Here is a 21,920-nt window from a genome sequence, read left to right as displayed (position 1 = left end):
AAGTGAACATGTCTTTGTGTTTCTTACAAAAGTCTAGCAGAAGCTCAGAGGCCAGAAGCACAACTGTGCGTGTGGAATGTAAGCCGCGGCGTGAGGCAGCGTGCACGCGACCGCCTCCCTAAGTGCACTTACAGGTCCTGCCGCGCTACCAGGACGCTTGGTAAAGCAAAAACATTTCCTGTGTGTGTGACTCCACATCGACCTGCAGGTGAGAGTCCTACGGGCCTCGACTCCGTCCCGGTCTGTCTGGATTCCACACTAAGTATCTGCAGGAGGAGGCGGTGAGAGGTCGGACTTCATTCAGGACTGGTCTTAGGGAGACGGCACCTGCGACCCTATAGGGAGGGCAGCGCTGCCCCTCCTTAGCAGGCTTTCAATCTGCTCTAAATTGGAAACATGAGGACCGCACCGTGGCCAGCGGCAGAAACCCGGCGGACAGACCACTGCGGCTTCCACTGCAGACCACTGCGGCTTCCCAGTGCGCACCTGACCCCACCCGCTGCCTGCTGTTCCTCCTCAGGCCTCGGCCATGTCCACAGTTAATGAACAAAAGCAACCTCTGTATGGAGAGCTTGTGAAACCTGGAGGGAAGGGTATTTTTTAGCACTCTCAAGTAAAAGCAATTCTGTGTTTTCAGGTGGGGCTGCAGGAAGAAATCACTCCCTACAATCATGAAATGTGAAAAACAGCAAAAACCACCAAGTGTGTGTGATTGCAGAAGGAAATCGCCTGGCACAGGGCGGGTTCTCCCTGAGCAGGGCTGCGGAGGGAGGCAGGGGCTGCGACTGGGAGCGCAGGGCCCAGGAGGGCTGGATGCTGTGCCGCACCGATGCTCCGTGGGCAGTGTCCTCAAAAGGCGCCAAGCCACAAAACATCACTTTGATACTCGGGCACACAGAAACGCTCTCTGTACACTGATGACAGCCGTCACTCGGCGTGACATTTGGAGTGACAGTTTTCTTTAGAAGGAAGTTCCTCCTCCAATCCAGGAGTCATGCCGGGCATAAACAGTGTCTGTTTCACTTTAGAAACTGATTCCCTTTGGAAAACAGATGTGGAGAATCTTATAGGGGAGAAATTAAGGCTGTTTCTGGCACTCTTACCAAAAAAAGTCAATATATGCATATAACATAAGTACTGAAAAAAACCCGAACAGAGTCTCTCTCTCTCGTTGGTAGCACTGGCTCCAGAAGGAGGCGCCACTTGTCCCCAGGTCACGCTCATGTCTGCTGCAGAATCAGACACGAGAAATGACGGAGCTCCACAGGCCACGGTGCCTGCCTTCTGGAAGGGGCCCGTCTTCTTCCTTTATCAAAGAAATGTGGAGAAAGTTTGGCTGGAGTGCTGAAGCCTCTTCTCCATAGTTCACAGTGACAAAGCTGGAGAGCCCTCGGGACAAGGGCGGCAGGGACAGGCACAGGGACAGGCACGTCCAGGCAATCTTGCTCTCCCCACCACAAGTAAGAGCTTCTCAGGTGACAACATGCAGAAACAGCCCCTTGGGGGTCTTTCAAGGGCTTGGTTGTGGCTTAATCACCCATTCTGCATGAGGATTCACACGATATACATCCAATACATATGCATCTGGATCCAGGCAATGCTGTCCTGAAAGAAGAGAAAAACCAGAGTGTCTCCAAGACATCACCCCTTTCTGGTGTGCACCACACATGACTTACGTGTGTCAGGTTCCAGTGGGGCCAATAATAGTTCTCCCCACCAAAGGGAAGTGTATACATTTTAAACTTTCTTTACAAAGCCTCTCTGTCTTTCTTACTGAGAAGTAATTCAAATAAATCTCATAAGAAATTGTGGGGAAAAAGGCTAGACATGGTGGTGCACCCCTGTAATTCCAGCAATCAGGAGACTGAGGCAACAGCCCGGGCTTCAGACTGAGATGCTGTCTAAAAAAAAATGTGGAAAAAACCCAGACATACCTCGTGACAGAAAATGCTGCCCTGCCCCAGTCAGTGCACGCCAGTCTCTTAGTTGCCCAGACACCAGCTCCTATTTCGTCCAGTTCCGGCTGCTCCCAGCTCTTAGGAATGGCTGGCCACCGTGCTGCACACCGTATAAGCCAAGCCCGCTGCCCAGCCTTCTGCTCCCTCCTTCCCGCCTGCTCACCCCAGGTGAGTCCTCGGCCCCCAGTGAGTAGGGCCTGATGATCTGGTCCCGGCCAGCGCCTGCAGACATGAATGAACCTGCTTCCAAGTCCTGGTGTCCCTTGGGTGTCCCTGCCTGCCTTAGCACCCTGGCCTTCCCACATCAAACAGAAACCGAGACAAGAGTCTGTTTCAGGAGTGTGTGGATGGCATGCCGACACCTGTCCTGTGGCGGCTTTACAGGTAGCCTGCGTGGGCCAGGGCAGACTCTAGCACATTTTAGGAACGTTCATGTGGTTGCTTGGCTGTTGGTGACGCCCATAGCAGGACAGCTCTCCAGATGTGCTGGGCCCTGTCCTGGGGCCTGGGCATTGCATCTGTCAGCCACAAACATGCCCACAGGCACCCGACTAGCAAATAAATAGGTTAAATGTGAGAGAACATCAGACAAAACCAGCAGAGGAGGCTTGTCAGGGGCATGCATGAGCCAGGAACACGAAGGGCAATGGGCTGGCACAGAGATAGCAGAGGTGAGGGGACAGAGGCCGGCCAAGGGCTGGCCACCCTAGCAGTGCCCGAGCATGTGAAGCCCCTGGCAAGAGATGACTGTGGGGACCAACAGAAGCCTGGGGCACCAGGTGGAGGTGCACCCCACATAGGCGTGCTGGAAACAAAGTGAGAAAGGCTGGGAGGATGAAGAGCGGGGCAGACGGAGCCCAAGTTTCTTCCCATCCTCCACCCCCACCAGGACAACAGGAAAGAGAGACAGATCCTGGGCTGTGAGCTAAAATAGGGACAGCACGCAAGAAGGATGGCCAACTTTGGGAAATCCTGTTCTCTCTTTGTTTTCCCCCTGTGAGTCTTCGGGAAGAGACTTTCCAACCAGTGTCTTACTGGGAAGATGCCAGAGTCCCCCCAGCGCCACACTCCCAGCTCCACCTAGATCTGGAGAACTGGCAGACACATCAGAACACTTATTTCACAAGATCCAAAACAACCCAGAACATCCTAGTCGCTTTTAAGCTAAGAAACTTGTAAAATATACTTTTATAACATTAGCAACATATTTCTCTTAGACTAATTTGAAATTTTAGAGATACAAATGATGAATAAACACTTACCTATATTTCCTCCAACTTCATATAACCTTTGGTTCTGAATCTTAATACGTTCTGATGAACCATGACTAGAAAGACAAGAAGGTGGTAGAATTTAAATCCCATTTCATGATCTAAAGGGAAATTGTAATTGGACAACGCGGCAGCAAACAATTCATTCTGCCCCATGAACTACATGCCACAGCACCCTACCACAACTGCAGTGAACAGCTTTTACTTTGTCTGTTGGACTTGCACAAGAAGCTGAAACTCCGAGAGGCTGGGAAGGTTCTGGTCAAGCCCAGGTGCTGAGGGGCGGCCGCAGGCGGCCTGCTCCAGAGTGCCTCACAGCGAGCCTGGCATCAAGTGGCTGCCTGGCCTCAGGCGCGGATCCCCACATTCCGGAGAAGTCAGGCTCCGCGGCACACTGGCTAAACACTGAATGGCGGCCTCTCCCCAACGTGCAGGTTTCCAAGGCTGCCTAGTGTTCTGCAAGCTGTCTAGGGGCTGACATCTTTGCAAACTGCCTTACTAAAAAACAAAACAAAAAAACGCAGAGAAAGTGATGGCCCTGTTCATTTCATTTCTCCACCCATATCTAGAATGTCGGGGTAGAAGGGTCTGAGAGATGGTGCGGGTCTCCATCCTCCTCTGGGTAGGACCTTGAGCCTGGATACTTCCGACAGAACCTACTGGCCTTCTGGTTGCGTGGAAGCAGTATGCTGTTCTGTTTGTTTGTTTAATCAGCCTTCTTAGACACTGGCAGAGTTGCCTGGAGTAATGAGAACACATAAGGGTCCGGGCACACCTTACCTTGTTTCTCCCCATGGGAAAAGCTTACCAAACTCATGTGCCATGGCCAAGGCCAGATCGCTGACCTCGATGCAGCAAGGACAGGGAGGATGCCCACGGCGAGGACCAAGGAAGCCTCCGGGGCTCTTTTGTAGCTGCACTCACCTCCCTCCCCGACCATTCACAGGACCGCCGGCTGCCACCTCCCTAGCCTGCATGTCTGCGCTTGTGAGGTCGCGCGCAGCTGTCCTGCGAATGTGAAAGAGTGCGGATCCCTCGCAGCGCGTCCCCACCCAGCCAGCGGCCCTCCCGGCAACGCCCAAGGGGTCTGCGCTGCGGCGCGCTGCGCTCTGGCTTCCACGCATCAGTGTGTTCAGTCTTCGCCTGTTGACGGGCAGCTGGATTTTATCCAGTTTCAACTGTTTAAATAAAGCTACTCTAAGTCTGTGCGAAGGCTTCTGTGCGGGCAGTTTCTTTACTTAAGTGCTCTGGAATGGGAAAGCTGGATTAGACGGCAGCTGGGCAGTTTCATGAGAAACCGTTGAGCCACTTCACAGTCACTGAGCTGTTCGGTATTTCCACCAGCAAAGTAGGAGTGGCTCGGGGTTTCCACCTTCGTGTTTGGCGTTGCCACTGCATTTTACTTTAGCATTGTCATAGGTGTGTGACGCTTTGTCACCAAGGTCTTAATTTGTGTCTCGTTACTGGGGACACTGTGTATCTTTGTACGTGTGTGTGTCATCTGTGGGTCTCTGCTGAGATGCCGTCTGCGCATTTCTGCGATGGTTCGGCTCTTGACATTTTGGGGAGTGATGGAACGATTAGAGTGTGCGGCTGGTGGGCAGCTTCGGGTCCTGTCAGCGCTCCGAGAAGGGAGGACCGCCCCCTCCATCTCCGCCTTTCATGGCCCGGTCAGGGAGGAAGCACTGGTTCAGCCACAGGACTGTCACAACGTGGGATCGGGGCCTTCAAGGCAACTGGCGAAATGAAAGCTTTTCTCTTTGTAAGTTGATTGTCTCAGGTATTTGTCACAGTAACATAAAGTGACTCATAAAGTGTTTTCAGTAAAACATCTGTTTCTGTTCCTTGCCGATTTTCAAATTGGATTTTCTTTTTTACTATTTGTTTAATTTATATATCCTAAGTATAAGTAATTATGGAACATATAGTTCGCAAATACTTTTTCTCAATCTGTTTATCCTGCTTACAGGGTCCCCCAGGGAACACATTGCCAATTTTGAGGAGGTTGACTTTCTCAGCTTTGTTTCTTCTGTATCCTGCTTTTGTTGCCAAATGTAAGAACTCTTCACCAGTACTGGTGCAAAGATGTTCTCCAGGGTGACTCTCCAAAGGTCTCATAGGTGTATATTGCACACTTACAAGTCTGTGACCTTTTTTCAGTTAAATTCTGGGTAAGACGTGAGTTTATCTTAAGGCTCATTTCTTAGTTTGTTTCTGGCCTGTGGATGTCCAGCACCATTTGTTGAAAAAGTCATCCTTCCACCTGAATTATTTTTGTACTTCTGTCAAAGGTTAGCTCCTAGAATAGTCAGATTCACAGAGGCCAAGTGAAGGGGAGTGGTACGTGGTACCCTGCGGTCCCGGCGGGAAGAACAGGCAGTCTTGGTGTGGGAAGATGAAAACACCGTGGAGGGGGAGGATGCTGACCGCTCCCCAACAGTATGAACGCACCTAGCGCCCCTGAACTGTGTGCCCTTAAGTGGCTGAAGCTTGATGTTGCATAGTTGGCAATATAAATTTTGTAAAAATGCAGTGGAGCATATTTGTGTGGGTCAGTTTTGGGGCTCTCCATTCTGTTCCATTTTAAAATCTATCCACCCCTAATATTATACTGTCTTTACTAGAAAAGAGACATACTTAGCTTTCAGATAATAAGGGCTGTTTTAGTTACTCAACAGCCTGTACTTTTCCACACAAAAAAATCTCTTAGGATAAATTTGTGCATGTTTACAAATTGTCTTGCTAGGATTTTAATAGGAATTCTATTAAACTGACAGATCAGTTTGGGGATGATCATTAACTCAACTATGTTGCCTTCCAATCCATAAAAATAGTATAACTATCCATTCTTTAGTCTTCTTTTAGTTATTTCATCGGTATATTGTCCTTTTAAGCATACAGATCCTCTACCTGTTTACTTAAATTTGTGTCTATTTATTTTACACTGGCTATACGCAGTACTATGTTGACTTTAAATTCAGTTTTCTCTCTCTTTTCTTGTCATCTTTTTGAAACAGGGTCTTTCTTGCTATGCAATTCAGGCTGGCCTTGAGCTCACTTTATAGCCAAGGCTGGTCTTGAACTTACAGTGATCCTCCTGCCTCAGCCTCATGAGTGCTGGGATTACAGGCATGAGCCACCATGCCTGGAGATCAAATTCAATGTTCAAATGTTCCAAAGTGATTGATTTTTGTGTGCTAATATTGTAAGAGTATAACGTGCTGAACTAACTTTGTATTTCTAGATGTTTTCATTTTCCTTTATGGAATTTTGTTCATAGTCAATCATGCTATCTGCAAATATTGTTTCATTTATAATCTTTCTACATTTATTTCTTATTCTTGGCATATTTCAGTGGCTTAATCTTCCAGCACTATGGTTAATAAGAGCAGTAAAAAGTGGGTATCTTTGTTCTTGATCTAGTTTTGTGTACTTTTGGCCTTTTAAGACAGGCTCTTCTCCTTACTATGCAGTTCAGGCTGGCCTTGAACTCTCTCTGTAGCCCAGGCTGGCCTCGAACTTGCAGGGAGGCTCCTGCCCCAGCCTCCTGGGCGGTGGGCTTACAGACTGCACCAGCAAGCCCAGCTCTCGTTTCTGATCTTACCGGGGAAATGTTCAATCCTTCCCCACCACGTACGATACTAGCTGCAAGTGCTGGCAGATAATCTTTGCCAAATGGAGGAAGGTGTCCTTTGTCTAGTTTGCTGAGAGTTTAGTCCATGAGATGGCACTGGACTTTATTAACAGCTTTTGTTTCTGTATTAACTGACACAAATATATGATTTTTCCTGTCGCTCACTCTGTGATAAGGGGGTACCACTCCTCTTCGCTCGGCCTCTGTGGATCTGACGATACTAGGAACTAACCTATTTTAGGAACTAGCACTGAGTAATAACTCAGTGTTTCACTGAGTCAGCCTAAAGTGGCTAAAATAAACTCACTTCATCATTGTGTATAATTCTTTTAATAATGCGTGCTGGATTTGGCTTGTTATTTTGTTAAGGATTTTTCCATTAAATATCAGGGGAGATGTTGGTTTGTAAGTTTTTTATGCTATTTTACTTTTTGTATTTTCTTTGTGTGATTTGGTAGAGAGTAATGACTTCAACTTTGTGAAATCAACTGGGACAGTCTTTCTTCCTCTATGTCCTGGAAAAGATTGTGCTAATTTAGTGTTAATTCTTTAAATGCTTGTTAGAGTCCTGCAGTGAAGCCATATTGGCCTGGAGCGCGGCTTCTAGAAACCTTAGAATTACAGACTCCGCTTCCCTGGCAGCCGCAGGACCGCTTGGGCTTTCAGTTGCATCTTGGTTTGATTGGCAACTTGCAGCTTTTCAGGAGTCAGTTCGTTTTGTTATTCAATTCGTTATTGAATTTCTGCGCATAAACTTATTCATACTACTTCATTATCCTTTTAAAGGTAATACTAATTCTGTTTTATTTGTGATATTGGCAGTTTTTATCTTTATTTTCATCATGTTCTTAAAAAATCAATGCATGTTATCATTCTTTAAAAAACAAACTTATTAGGGTTGGCCAAATAGCTCAGTGGATTAAAGCGCCTACAAGCAGGCTCAAGGGCCAGGGGTTCAACCCTCAGGCCTGCCATGCTGGCCCCGGGTGCTGAGAGGGCAATTGAGACTGGGCATGGTGGCGCATGCCTGTCATCTCAGTTCTTGGGAGGCTGTAAACAAGTCCGATCTAGTAGTGAGATCCTGAACAACCTGTAGACCCTTCCCTAAAAAAATCAAAAGTCAAAAAACTTATTTTACTCATCTTCTACATTATTTTCCTTTTCCTAATTTCATTGATTTCTGTTTATCTTTATTTCTTTCTCTGCTTGCTTTGGGCTTATTGTGCTGTTAATTTTGTTTCAAAAGGTAAGAACTCAGACAAATGAAATCTTTCATTTCTAACATAACCATTTACTGTTACAATTTTTTTGTCTTAGTACTTCTTTACTTGATTCCATATAATTTGGTGTGTTTGTTTCATTTTCCTTCTATGTATATCCTAAAGGCTTGCCTGTATGCCCTCTTCTATGTCACACGGGTTAGAGATGTTTGGTTCAGTTAAAGAATGTTTGGAGACCTTCATGTTGTCTTCCTGTTATTGACATCCAATTTGATTCCTTTAAATTCAGAATGATTTCAGCTATCATAGAGTCTTTGAGATTTATTTGCTGACCCAGACTACGGCTTGGCTTTTGGGATTTCACGTTGATTTGCCCATATCGTTTCTAAGTACGTTTCTTCACATGGTTTTCTTTTGTTCTTTCTGGGCACTGCCACGTTCGTATGGGACACATCACAGCCTCCTGGGGTGACCCTTCATTACTGCATTACATACAGAAACTACTTCCATCACTTACCTTTAGGCTGACACCTTAGAATATAATTCAGGGCCAGGTGTGGAGGCACAGGCTTGTGAGCCCAGCTACTTGGGAGGCTGGAGCAGGAGGCTCTCTGTGAGTCCAGGGCCCACCTGAGCTACAAAGTGAGTTCAAAGCCAGCCTGACTGCATGGTGAAACCAAGACTCAAAAAGGAAAAAAAAATTCTTATTTATTTTGTAAATAACTTTTTATTTTGATAAAATATACATAACATAAAACATACCTTGATGATGCTTACTTACGCACACAGTTCAGTGGTGTTAAATACACTGGCTACGTGCGACAGCCACCAGCGCCGCCTCCGGAGTGCTCCCGCTCTTGCCGACCTGGCGCTCCAGGCCGCTAAACACCACCTCCCCCTCCCCCACTACCGCTGCATTTTCTGTATCACTGGTGAACTCCACGTCTAAGTGCCATCGTATGGTATCTGTCTTCTGGCGGTTGAGGCAGTTAACTTAGCACGCGGTCCTCACGGTTCATCCGCGGTGCGGCACCCGTCGGAACCCCGTTCCCCTCTCAGGTTAGAGAGCATCCGGCTGCGCACGGGGACACTCGGCTCCAGCTCCCCAGCCCATGGGGACTCGCGCTGCCCGCTTCAGTTACTGAGAACAAAGCGCTGGGACGTGCACCGGCCGTGTGAGGCCCGCTCGCAGGGCGCCGAGCGACGCTGCTGGACCTGTCGCGATCCTAGCTTCACGTTCTTCAGGGAACCTCTGTCCTACTTTCCACAGTGGCAGTAGCCTTTCCAGTCCCGTTCGTATCTAAGAGCGTTATGATTTCTCCACGTCTTCACCAATACTCGGTACGTTCTGGGTTCTTTTTACAGTAACTACAGGTGTGACGATTTTAGTTACTCTTAGTTCTTTGAAGTAGTAAGTGGAGGAGGGGCACTGGCACATGAGCAGTGTTCGTATTAAAAACTGATAATGCTGGTATTTTGGCATAGAAGGATGGATTTATTTTATTCTGGAATTGCTACTTTACCATTAAAAATGATAGGTTTTTTTTTTTTAATTGGTAGGATACTAGAAAATGGTAAATGAATTTTTACTTTTTGAAGACTAAGATTCACAGAAACATTATAGTACAAGCAGTTTCTGTATGACCCCCATCTTGTTCCTGCTATTACCAACAGCCAATATTAATGAGATGCATTTGTCACAATTAACAAACCGATACCAACACATTCATATTAATTTTACTGCTGCTATTTTCTGAAACAGGGTCTCGCTATGCAGTTCAGGCTGACCTTGCAGTCACTGGGTAGCCCAGGCTGGCCTCAAAATCCTGGAGCTCTTCCTGCCTCCCCCTCCTGAGCATGGGATTACAGGCCTGCGTCACCACGCTGGCCACACGTGCTTTAATTAAGGGTAACATCTTGTTCACATCATCTCCACTCTCCCTGATGCCTGCTTTCTGTTCTGTGGTTCCACTTTAATAAATGCAGTGGGTTACTGGTGTGCCCACTGTCCAGAACAAGGTCTGTTGGGGACCACAAATCCACGATAGCTGACTCTGCCTGCCTCCCTAAGGGATAAATGGATGCGAGGCTTGGTATGATCAGTGCCACCCTGTTGAGATTCTCCATGAACATTTTAGCGATGGGCCATCCTCTCCCATTCCCTAAGACTAAACTAAGACCACTAAGATTAGAAAACACTCCAGGGCAAGACCCTCCTTGGGCTGGGGTCACCTCTACCCTCTGGGGTCATCAAGGGTTATCTGCTGCCACTGAACTCTTTGACCTCTGAGTCTTCCGTGGATCCTGAATCTCCCGCAGGCCTGTCCTATCCCTGTACCCCCAGCAGGCAGTGTCCAGCCCGGAGTGTCCTTGTCCCTGCCGATCCTGAGGCACTGACCTCCCAGCCCCTCTGCGCATTACTGAATTTGTCTCTGTCTCTGAGAGTTCATCCTTTCAGGCAGTTGGGGATCTCAGCCAGGTCCCTGGTGACAGCCTTATTTGGAAATCAGGGATTTACAGATGTGGCAAAGGTCCTAAGATGACATATCTGGGTTACCAGGGTGCAATGCTGGAGAAAGCACAGGAAGGGGCCGCTCACATGCTGGGTAAGGCCGAGCTACCGGCCCCCAGGGCTGGGCAAGAGGCACAGGAGGGCCTCATCCTCAGGACTGTGGACCGCAGACTGCAGAGACACACTTGTGGCTCTAAGTCGGGGAGGCCGTGGGTCCTTGTTACAGCCGCAGTGGGAAGCCCAGACAGCGTAGTCTCACCGCTGGCCTGCTTTTGGCCCTCACAGTTTCTTACCTGGTTTTCTCGCAGTTATTCGCCTTGTTTTTAGTGATCTTCACGTTTCCGGAAGCAATGGTCAGGTATTTTGTAGAGTCTACTGGGGCTTGCCTGATGTCTTTCTCATACTGAGGCTGACTTACGTGTTCTCGGGAGGAAGTGATAAAGGGCCAGTTTCGCCCGATCTGCTCAAGAGTACTTTGTCACCATGACACAGGACTGTTGATATGAAGATTATTTTCCCCTTTAGATGCACTGTACCCCTTGGAAGAAGGTCACTGCAAGGGACATTCAGGAGTGGGAGCCCAGCACTACCGAAGGAATGGTAGCTTCATTCCCCACACCCACAGGGCCCGCGTCAGGGGTGTGTTGGCATCTGTCATCAAAAGCGGCTTAAGGAACACGTGAGGCGTGGCGCGTTTTGCTCCACAAGGTAGTGTTTCTATTTGTCTTCATGTTCCAAGCCTCGACGGACCTCCTTTCTGCTCAGTGAACTTCTACAACAATGTCTTCGTTTTCCTTCACCCAAGAAATTCTTTATTTCTTGAAGGAAATTTTTGCTGAATGCAGAATTCCTGGCTGATGGCTCTTTTCTTTCCTCTCTTGAAAAATGCTGTACCATTCTTCCAGAGAAGCTCACCGTGATGTGACTCGGTGTCTCCCTGCGAGAAACGCATCTGTTTTCCCTGCGCTCCTTTGAAGGCACTTGCTTTGCTTTTAATTTTCCAGGTGCAGTCATCCCCTTTCGGCCCGGCCTTCTGTAGCTGCCCACGTGGGTTCACCAAGCTCCACGTGCATCTTTTGCTAAACTGAAGAAGTCTCCAGGCATCACGTACTCAAGCCCTTTTCAGTCCCTCTCTGTGTCCTCTCCCCTGGGAGCCTGAGGACAGGAAGTTTAGCTCTCACCCAGCCCTGCAGCCCCGACGCAGTGCTCACATCTTGTCCTGCCACTTTTCTTTCTGTAGCTCGAACAAAGGCGCTTTCCTGGTGCCCTTCTGTCTTCCTGTTGGCTGCACTGTACTGCCAAGCCCATGTTATAAAAACATTTTAGCTGTTGCATTTTTCAGTTCTATAATTTCTATGTGGCTCTCTGCAATAACATCTTTCTTTGTTGAGTTGGTTTTTTTTTTTTTTTTGGTTTTGTTTTAATCTAAGGCCTTTATGCTTTTTAAAAACCCCAGTCCTTTTCCAATTTGAAACAGTTCTGCTAAGTTTCCTAGGCCAGGCTGGGGCTTCAGTTCTCCTGCCTCAGCCTCCCAGAGTGCTGGGACTACAGCTGCGCGCTGCTGTGCCGGGTCACACTTTCTAGTTTCATTTGTTTTGGGAGAATTCATAGTGGAGTGTTGAAGTTCACAGATGGTGGCTGGCGTACAGGCTCGTCACGCAGGGATGGCGTGATTTAGGCGACGTTAGCAGCTGTTGTCTTTTCTCCCGCGTGCTATGATTCGCCTGGTATGGATGACGGGGTGCTGTACTGTGGACATTCTGGATATGGTGTCGCGAGATTCTAGACCTTATCAGTGTCCACTTTTCGCACAGCACAAGGCTGAGTGGACACGCATTCAGCTGCTTGCTGCGCCCCAGCTGGCACCGCCTGGGCACTTGCAGGTGGCACATGAGAGTCACTTCTTACCAGGCTCTGTGAGGGGAAACAGAGCCTAAGCCACACTGCTCGGGTGTGGGGCCCAGGGACACAGAGGGGATGGGACGTAAACAGACTGCTAGCCTCCCCACTTCCTGCCACCTCCTCTCCCAGGGCCTGTGTGGAGACTCCACTCTCTAGCAGTCGGGCTCGTGTCAGTGGGGCCCTGGGAACAGAATCCTGACTGACTGCTTCAGCCAGCCTCAGTTCACTTCAAGGATGGGGCAAGGACGGAAGCCCAGCTTCCCACAGCCCTTAGGGACATGGAAGGAGGGACCACCAGCTCGGACTGACGACACAAGGGAGTATTTAAACTAAAAAAATTACAGTAAAACACTGTCATTCGCCCTCAAAGCCCACCCCCCGAACACACTGAGCTCGTGGTTCTGGCCTGTCTGGGAGTTCTGGAAGTCCTCTTTTGGGAGAAGGTGGCTGCTGAGCCGTCCCACGAAAGGCAGCTTGTACAAACACACAGTGCGTCCTCATGCACCTCAGGCCTGGACGGGTGCTGTGTGACTCCTGCTTCTTCTCAGGATCCAAATGACCATGAAAAGGAAACACTATGAAATGATGTCCTGAACAAGACAGCAAGACAGCTCTGACAGCGGAACTGAAGACCCCCAGGAAAGGGGACGCCCAGAACTGCTGCAGAAAGTGGCAAGAAGGATGGGGTGAGTGTGTGCAGGAGGGGGAGTCGTGTTGAGAGGGGTAAATCACAGCGCATCTCTTACTGCAATACAGTTTGAAAGATTTAAAGTCGCTGTATCTTAGGGTCACCCTCATCACCAGCCTGTACACCTCCCTGCTTGGCCTTTTCCAGTGCGGTGCCTGCTGTGGGCAGACAAGGCTGGGCTCAATGGGGACACCTCCAGGACCAGGACTCAGACCCTCACCCCCTTTTTTGAGTGGCCCCAGTGACACCTTGGTGCTGTGCTGTTTCTGCTCCCCATGCTTGGGCAGAGGTGGCAGTGCTCTGCGGCCAGGCCATCCCTTCCCGGGGCACAGGCTACCCTTAGAGCCTCTTCTCAGGTGCAGCAAGCACAGAAGGCAGGAAGGAAGCTTCTGGAGCCCACGCTGACTCTGCTGCTGGGGCCTCTTTCCAGCCTGCGGGGCTCTCTTCTGCCTGTGCAGGACTGGGCCCAACAGGCAGGAGCTGGCAGGAATGGGGCTTCTCCCTGCTTCTGTGACTGAGACTAAGGTACAGTGAGGACAGTCAGAAAACAAGCCTGTCAAAAAAGGCGGACCTTTAAACTGAGAGAGCCAGCGTCTAAATCAGAGGAAGGACTCCTCAGCAGGTTCTTGGGAAGAAGCTGCTTCAAAGGATTTGAGGAAGTGGTCAGAGGTTCTAATTTGTTTTTACTAGAAGCATTTGCTTTCTACAGAAGGTCTATCTGAGATTCCATTTAGTTTGGTAACACACAAAACTAGGGCTGCACTGGACGCCAAGACCCCTGGAATGGTTTTCTCAGTCTTTGAGTGTCTGCCTCGCTGTACCTCTTTGCAGGGCATTACATGTCCAGCCAGCAGCAAAGAGGAGTACATGTTCAGGTTCAGGACTCCTGTCCCCTCTGGCTAATCTTTTCCTTTTAAATGTAAATATATTTACACATATCCGCATATATTTGCATACACAAAGTACACAAATCTTAACAGAATCCCATGAATTTTCAAACTGAGTACTCCATGCGGCTGATTCCCACATCTAAAGAAAGATCTTAGAACTCACTAGCCTGAAACACCAATCAGCCTTCTATTTCGCATTGTGAATTCCATTCATTTAACTCCTGAAGGTTTTATTGAAGTGATCATGCTAGTGCACATAGATTCTTTGTGCTTTGTGCCGAGGGCTCACCGATGGCACCTTGCTGCAAACCCGCAGCGCAATGTCACAGGCAAGATACCGACACTGCTGTGATCCACCGATCTGGCTCCAATTTCCCAGTTTTACCTGCGCTCACTGACGCACATCTGAAACTCAACAGGAGCTTGTAGAGGTGGTCTGCAGGGGCCGCAGTGCAGTCCCCAGTCATGCATGTCCTGTATCTTGCCTTTTTATGACTAAACCCTGCTCCCCCTCCAATCCTCAACCTCTGGCAAACACTAATTTTTGCCCCATTTATAAAATTTTGCAATTTCAAAAATGTTCCATGAGTACTGTATAAACGGAACCACACAATGTATGTTCTTTGGTAATTGCACTCTTGGCTCAGTAAGGTTACTTCTTTTTAGTATGACGGGAATGCCTCCTAAGGGTGCGAATGGGATGCTTCCGAAGGGTATCCATGAGCTTGGCTACAGATCACCAAGCTCTACCTGCTTTTCAACTGACAACTTTAAATGAGTATTTCGCAACATCTGAAGTCCCAAGGCAAGCCTTTATCCTTCCGTAAGCATTTCTAGACAAAAAATGCTGTGCTCTATGATGCTTATGGTTACTCACGGCATATGCACAAAGAGAATTGCATCATTTTGATCCAAAGGATTATTAACAGTGTATTTTAAAGAACACCGCAGCTGCAGTGCTTGTGGAGGAGTCCAGACCAACGATATTCCTGAAGACCTATCAAGACAGCTACAAAACTAACTTGCAGTATTTTTCATTCCAAAACTCAATGAGTAAACAAAGCTACTAAGATAAAGCCTGGGAAGAATCCCATTTGTAGACACTCCTTTAGAAAAGCAGCTTCTGTTGTCTAACTTTATCTCTACAAGACCTATGCGGCCTTGTGCATGCCTGGGAAGGTCCTCGTCTGATGCCAGGTCACCTCGGGTGGCAACCGTCACTCGTGTGCACTCACCTGTTCTCAAACTGGAACTTAGCGAGGATGTCTTTGGCTCTGGTGTGGCTGTTCAGCTGAATGGCCATGGACACCTTGGAGAAAAGCGGAGCGTGGACCCTTATGACTCCGTCCGGCACGTCAGACTGCAGACGGGGAAAAAATCAGGCCACAGTGTCAAGCTGGTGTGACAGCAGCAGGGGGCCCGCATGAGCAGCGTGAGCCAGTGGCTGTGGGGCTGGGGCAGTGCGCCCGCTCCTCCGTGAATCAGCCACCTTGGAGCACTGCCTTCCTTTTTACCAGGAGGCCACCTGATGGCCAAAGTTAACCTGGGGCTTTTACTGCACACTGAAGCCCTAAAATCGCGAGAGGTATAGAACGGGGCACTGATCAAAACTGAATGCTTCTATCAATTGTCTTTAGAAAACAATACCATGAAGCAGCCCACTTAAATCAAAATTCTTAAATCAATTTTCGGAATTCCTTTTGAAAGCCTTAAGGGTCGGGTAGAGAAATACAGCTGCTTGAACACTGTCGTCCTTTCGTGGGCAGCCAGGTGTGGCCAGCCCCACAGACTCTGCGAGTGCCCAAATTCACCTCCCAGCGCATGAAAGTCTACTGACATGAAAGTATCCAAGTCTAGTAGACATGAAAGTATCCAAGTGTACTGCCTTGAGCCTCCCAGCTTGTGGTGCATTTTTATGGAAGCGCTGAGTGACTACTCCACAATGTCTTACCAGGTATTTCTCCAATATTCCCAGCAAGAATGAAGGGAGCATGCCAGCAATGGGTGTTGAGACTTGGACACCGGTGCACACGGGTGGGGGAAGAGTCCCTGGCGTATATGGCCCGGGCTGTACCCCGAGAACACTACTTTAGCTTCTTCTGGCCTGATCCTCACGGCTCCCCAGATGCTTCGGCAAGATGAACCCTATTACGTTCTTGGGGCTACGAGGACGACAGTCTGCCCCCGCGCCGCTCCTGTCGGTCGCTGTGACACCGGTCTACAGCATGCCTGACCCCACGTTTGGAGTTGTTAGCCCTGTAACAGTGCTTTCCAGCCCACTCTTACAGCACCAAGCCGAAGGGCAGATGCTGAGCACGCGCTGCGGCTCTGTTAACGCTGAACACGTCCCAGTTAGCGCCTGCCTTGCTACCCAGGGAGCTACTATTTGGTGGCAGAGGGAGTCGGTCACTTACCATTCTTCTTGTGGAGGACGATTTTTGTAGTACCTTTGAGGCCTTGGGGCTTGTAACCTAAAGAAAACACATTTCACCTTGAGGCTGCATGTTCAGAAAGCAAAGCTAACCTCTTGAGCTGTGTGGAAAACGCTTCGGCAGTATTCATAAATTATAAAACGCTCCGTGCACGTGGCCTCCACAACCCTGCCCCTATCAGCTCACCCTACAAATGCACTCCTTCTGTGAGATGCGCATGAAGGTTGATTCCCTGAGGCCGAAGCTGTCACAGCAGAAGAAGCACCAGCTAACTGCTCCGAAAGCCAGCGTCGACCAAGCAAATCACTGCGCGTCTGTGAAGTGCTGCCGGAGCCCAAGAAGCCTCTCGGCGCACCCGTGTGGACTCCCGCCGCGTAGCATGAGGCAGGTGAGGCTTCCCGCAGGAACGGGGCGGATGCATGCAAGGGCTCCTGAGAACCCGCACGGGACACACCCGGGGATCCTGCGTGTACCAGAACCCACAGAGGCTCAATTCTCTTGCACGAATGACATCATACTTGCATATAACATATAAGCATCTTCTGGAATGCTTTACACCATTTCTAGATTACATACGAAACTTATTACAGTGTAAATGCTACGTAAAAGTTATAGTGTGTATTTTAGGGAGTAATAATAAAAATGTTTAGATATGCTCAGTATTGATGTCCTCTGGGTGTGTGTGTGTGTGTGTGTGTGTGTGTGTGTGTCCCCTATCAACACGGTGCACGTGTTGGTGCAGAGGCTGGCTGCCTTCCTCGTTCCTTCTGTGCACACAGAGCACCTCCGGAGGGAGGCACACCTACACAACCTGTGCAGCACAGCCTGTTGTTGATGCGGGAAATCAGAGGCAGCCATTGGTCATTCTACAGTCTTTCCAGGTTTTAAACTTTGTAACTTCTTACTGAATGTCTTTTCCAATAAAAATGAAGAATTACAAAATCAGTGTTTTAAGATACAACTAAAGGAAGAACATTTTTTGTGTTTGCTCCCTGTGGTGTTTACAACCTTTAAGTTCCATTTCAGTTCCACTTACAATTAAACATCAAAACGGCTGACATTCATGCCCACTACTCATTTTTGAGTCCACCCTAGTGATGGCGTGGTGACACAAGCGTCGCGGCTTTTCTGCCATTTATAAGACAAACTGAGTCTGTCCAGCTCATGAGACTGGCAGCTGACACACACGGTGCACTTGTGTCATTGAAACTTCTCAGAATGGGAGGACACCAAGATGGCAGAGTGGCAAGCAGCCAGAAAGAGCCGCTTGGAGAGCTGCCATCCAGGGGCTGGAATACGGCAAGGCAAGGAAGATAAGAAGGAGGGAAGTGAGTCCCCTGGACCCAGGAAGACTCTGAAGCCTGAATTGAAGCCCACAGACAGTGAAGAAACTTCAGTGAAGAAGGAGGTAGCTGGCGGCGCCTTCTCCCTGAGGTGGGACACATTGTGACTGCTGGCAATTCCAGCAGCCTCCACAGACACAGCAGGGAGGTGAGTAGCACTAGCAGGCAGTGCTAAGGGCTGTCATCCCACACGAGAGAGCTACTGGCTGGGAGCCATCTTGGAGAGGGGCCAGCTGAGCTCAAAACTGAGTGGCTGATGGCTCCATCGAGTGGCTCCCCGCTGGGCTCAGGCCTGAGGAAAGTGTGCTGACTAGCTGCAGGTGAAATGAGTCTGGTCTTGGTCAGAAGATCCAGGCTCACAGAAGTTACCTACTACCACACCAGAAGGCTGCTGTTGGCTTGCTGGGATGAATCGACACAGATCGGGACTCTCCACATGTTGTCTGCAAGTGGGTTTCTTTTTATTTTTTTTTCTTGCTTCATTATTTGATGTTGTTTTTACATGAGTGTGAACATCTCTAGTCTCTTTGTGGTTGTTGCTCTGTTCTGTTCTTTTTATCTCTTCCTTCCCTCATTCCCTCCAGTCTTCTGCACTAGTTTCCCAAAGTTAGCAAGATTTCCCTTCTGTCCTCCAGCCTTATTTCTAATCTTTTCCTCTTCTTCAACTTCTCTATTTTCTCCCTAACCCTTTTTAAGTTTTAACCCCTGAGGGCAAAATTGATATATTAAGGACTTACATATTGCATATAATTTTATGGTTTATTTTAGATTTTGTCATATAACCACAGATCTAGTTCTTCCAGTTAAAGATGGAAAATTAGGGCTGGGGAGATAGCTTAACAGCATACGTGCCTGCCCGGCAAGTGCAAAGTCCTGAGTTTGATCCCAGGCACCGCGTATCATGCTGGCCCAGGAACCAGGCGTGGCGGCACACACCCATAATTCTCCCACTGGGGAGTCTGAGACAGGAGGATCACTATGAGTCTGAGCTGCACAGTGAGACCATGTATCCAAACAAAAAAAGGAAAAAGAAAAAAAAAGTGGAAAATTACTGGTTAACTCAGTTTGTCATTTTTAAGGTTGTGTTTGATATTCTTGTTACTCCCAATATTACCATGTTGGCCAAAAGTGATATAATTGCTCTAACCAGCTGTTTTTTCTAGTATTCCAAGTCTATTAGTCATAGAAAATACTGTGGCACAGTGCCAAAGAACCAAGGGCCAGGCCAAGCAGATAGCAAATTCTTATCCCCAACAAACTGAAGGATCTTGCAATAGACTCAAAACCTAAAAACCAGGTACACCTAGAAGATACCTCAGAGAAGTAGTAATTTCCTAAGGGTTCTAAATACTAGCAATAAAGCAACCCACCATGGGAAACTTATAAGCATCATCCCAAGAATTAAACACAGAATAAAAAAGGTGAGAAGACACTTAAACAGGACACAAGCCCAGATATCCACTAAAGGCCAGGCCAGGGACAATGAGATGGGACCATCTGAGGGCTGCCCACCTGGCCAAGGCCAGGGACAATGAGATGGGACCTTCTGAAGGCTGCCCACCTGGCCTCTCTGGAGGGGTACCATCAAAGGCATTGAATGAGGCTCTAGGGGAAAAATTAAATGAAAAATAATTGCTTGGATAACTGTGGAGATGCTGTTGACAATGAAACCATGCTTAAGAGCTCTGGAACATATACAGATAAAAGAGGAATTTAAGAAAATTATGGAAACCATGAATGCTTAAAATAGGAAAGAAATGGAATGCATAATGCAGATTAAAACAGGTATCTGGGAGAATAAAATTCCACTGAACATATCTGCGGCAGCATAAGCCAATGTGAGGCCAGGATCTCAGATATAGAAGATAGGCTTGTGGTTAGCAATCATGAAAAAAATGATTTCTTAAAAATATCAAGAGACCATGATAAATCAATATAGCAGCTGCTAGATGAGGCAAAGAGTAACTTAAAATTGATTGGAGTCAATGAAAAAGCTAGAAGTAGTATAAATGATATAAAAAAATCTGTTCATAGGGCCAGGGAGATAGCTCAGTAAAATAAGCACCTGCTTGGCAAACACAAGGTCCTGAGTTTAATCCCTGGTACTGAAAAAAAAAATCTGTTCACAGACACTACGGCAAAAGAAAAACTTTCTTGGTAGGGAAAAATAATTTGACATACACATATACGAGGCATATAGAATGCCTATTAGCCATGATCAAACAAATTTTATAGCCAGGGATATCACAGTCAAGATTCTGGAAATTTATCACAAGAATAGAGTCTTAAGGGCACCCAGATAGCTCAGCAGACTAAAGCATCTGCTTAGGCAGAGCACAGTGGCCAGGGTTTGATCTCCCACGTGCCCTGCCGGCCCCACCCCTGAGGTGTGCTGAGACGGGATTGAGACTGGGCATGGTGGTACACACCTGTAATCCCAGTGCTTGGGAGGCTGAAAACAGGAGAATCACTATGAGTCTGATCTATGTAGTGAGACCCTGTAGACCCTGCAGACGATGTACCAAATACATTTTAAAAAAATCTTAAAAATCATCTATAAAGGAAAGGCCTTCAAAATCACAGCTGACTTCTTAGCACAAACCCTTAAATCAAGGAAAGCTTGGAAAGTATTTCAAGCTCTAAAGGAAAACAATTTTCAACCCAGATTGATGTACCCTGCAAAACTATCTTTCAAAACTGATAGAGAAATAAGATATTTCCATGACAAAGAACATCTGAGGAAATTCATGATCACCAAACCAGCATTTCAAAATGTTTTCAAAGACATTCTAGAAAAAGGTAAGGACTACAACTCTATGAACCCCAACCAAAGAAATCTACCAGGCAAGGCAAACAATTAGAGTGAGGGGAGAGCCAACAACAAGAAAATAACATGACAAGGATAAGTCTAAACATATCAGTTATAACCACCAATGTTATATGGTCTCAATTCACCAATTAGAAGACACAGACTGGGTAAACGGATCAAGAAGTAAGATCCAACAATATGCTACATATAAGAAGGATGGAAAACAGTACTCCATGTGACAGGAACTTGGAAAAAAACAGAGGTAGCTACTCTGTTTGCAGACAAAGTGAATTTCAAGCCAAGACAAATTAAGAGAGACAAAAAGGTCACTGTATCCTTGTAAAAAGAATAGTTCAAGAGAAAGAAGTAACAATCATAAATGTATATGCAACAAATACCAGTGAACCCAAATGTATAAAACAAATATCAACAAACACGAAAAATCAAATAAGCACTAATACAACTGTACTGGAGGATTTCAATATGCTCATGTCATGAAAGACAATGAATTAGACAAAAAATCAACATGACATGTTAGAACGGAACCAAACTTTTGAACTTAGTAGATGTCACATTATCAGACCCCTCTTCTCAGCTGCACACAGGACGTTCTCCAAAATAGACGACATACTGGCTCATGGAACATGCTAAGTAAATGCAAAGGAGCTGAAATTATCCCATGTGTATTATCAGACCACAGCACAATGAAATTGGAAATTAATGGCAAAAGAAACCACAAGAACTTCATAAACACGTGGAAATTAAATAGCACCTTTCTGAAAAATCAATGGGTCACAGATAAAATTAAAGAAGAAATTGGACAGTTTCTACAATTAAAATAAAAATACTACAACATACCAGATCTTATAGGACACAATGAAAGTAGTTCTAGGAGGAAAATTTATAGTAATGAATACAGGAAAACAGAGCAAGTGCAAATAAACAATTTAATGGTAAACCTCAAACTTCTGAAAAAGAAGAGCAGGCTTAGCCAAAATCTTGTACAAAAGAGATAATTATAAAGATTAGAACAGAAATTATGATGTTGGAGACTAAGAGAACAATACAAAGAATAAATTAAAGAGTTGGTCCTTTGAAACATTAAATAAAATTGACAAATTCTTAGCCAATCTTATCAAAAAGAGAAAGAAGATTGAAATCCACATGTCTTGGTTACTTTTCTCTCATTCCTTGGACAAAATACCCAACATCCAGAATAAAGGAAGGAAAGGTTTATTTAGCTCACAGTTTGTGGAGGTTT

The 21,920-nt window shown here is 47.0% G+C and overlaps 1 protein-coding gene across 4 annotated transcripts in view; it reads right to left on the bottom strand.

Moving 5' to 3' along the window:
* Positions 1-464: 464 nt before the first annotated feature.
* Arhgap28 (Rho GTPase activating protein 28) overlaps positions 465-21,920 on the bottom strand; it is a 183,296-nt gene continuing 161,840 nt past the window's right edge. For all 4 annotated transcript variants that reach the window (XM_004635831.2, XM_023720358.1, XM_023720359.1 and 1 more), the window contains 4 exons: positions 16,490-16,546; positions 15,311-15,435; positions 3,221-3,285; positions 465-1,605 (listed from right to left, as the gene is read on the bottom strand). In XM_004635831.2, coding sequence (XP_004635888.2) covers positions 1,511-1,605; positions 3,221-3,285; positions 15,311-15,435; positions 16,490-16,546 — 342 coding nt within the window. In that variant the 3' untranslated portion in view covers positions 465-1,510. The remainder of the gene's footprint in view (positions 1,606-3,220; positions 3,286-15,310; positions 15,436-16,489; positions 16,547-21,920) is intronic.

Source organism: Octodon degus, unplaced genomic scaffold, assembly GCF_000260255.1.
Source record: "Octodon degus isolate 3935 unplaced genomic scaffold, OctDeg1.0 scaffold00075, whole genome shotgun sequence".
Taxonomy (NCBI): Eukaryota; Metazoa; Chordata; class Mammalia; order Rodentia; family Octodontidae; genus Octodon; species Octodon degus.
The sequence above is the reverse complement of the archived record's forward strand: the minus strand, read 5'-3'. Positions and strand labels throughout refer to the sequence as shown.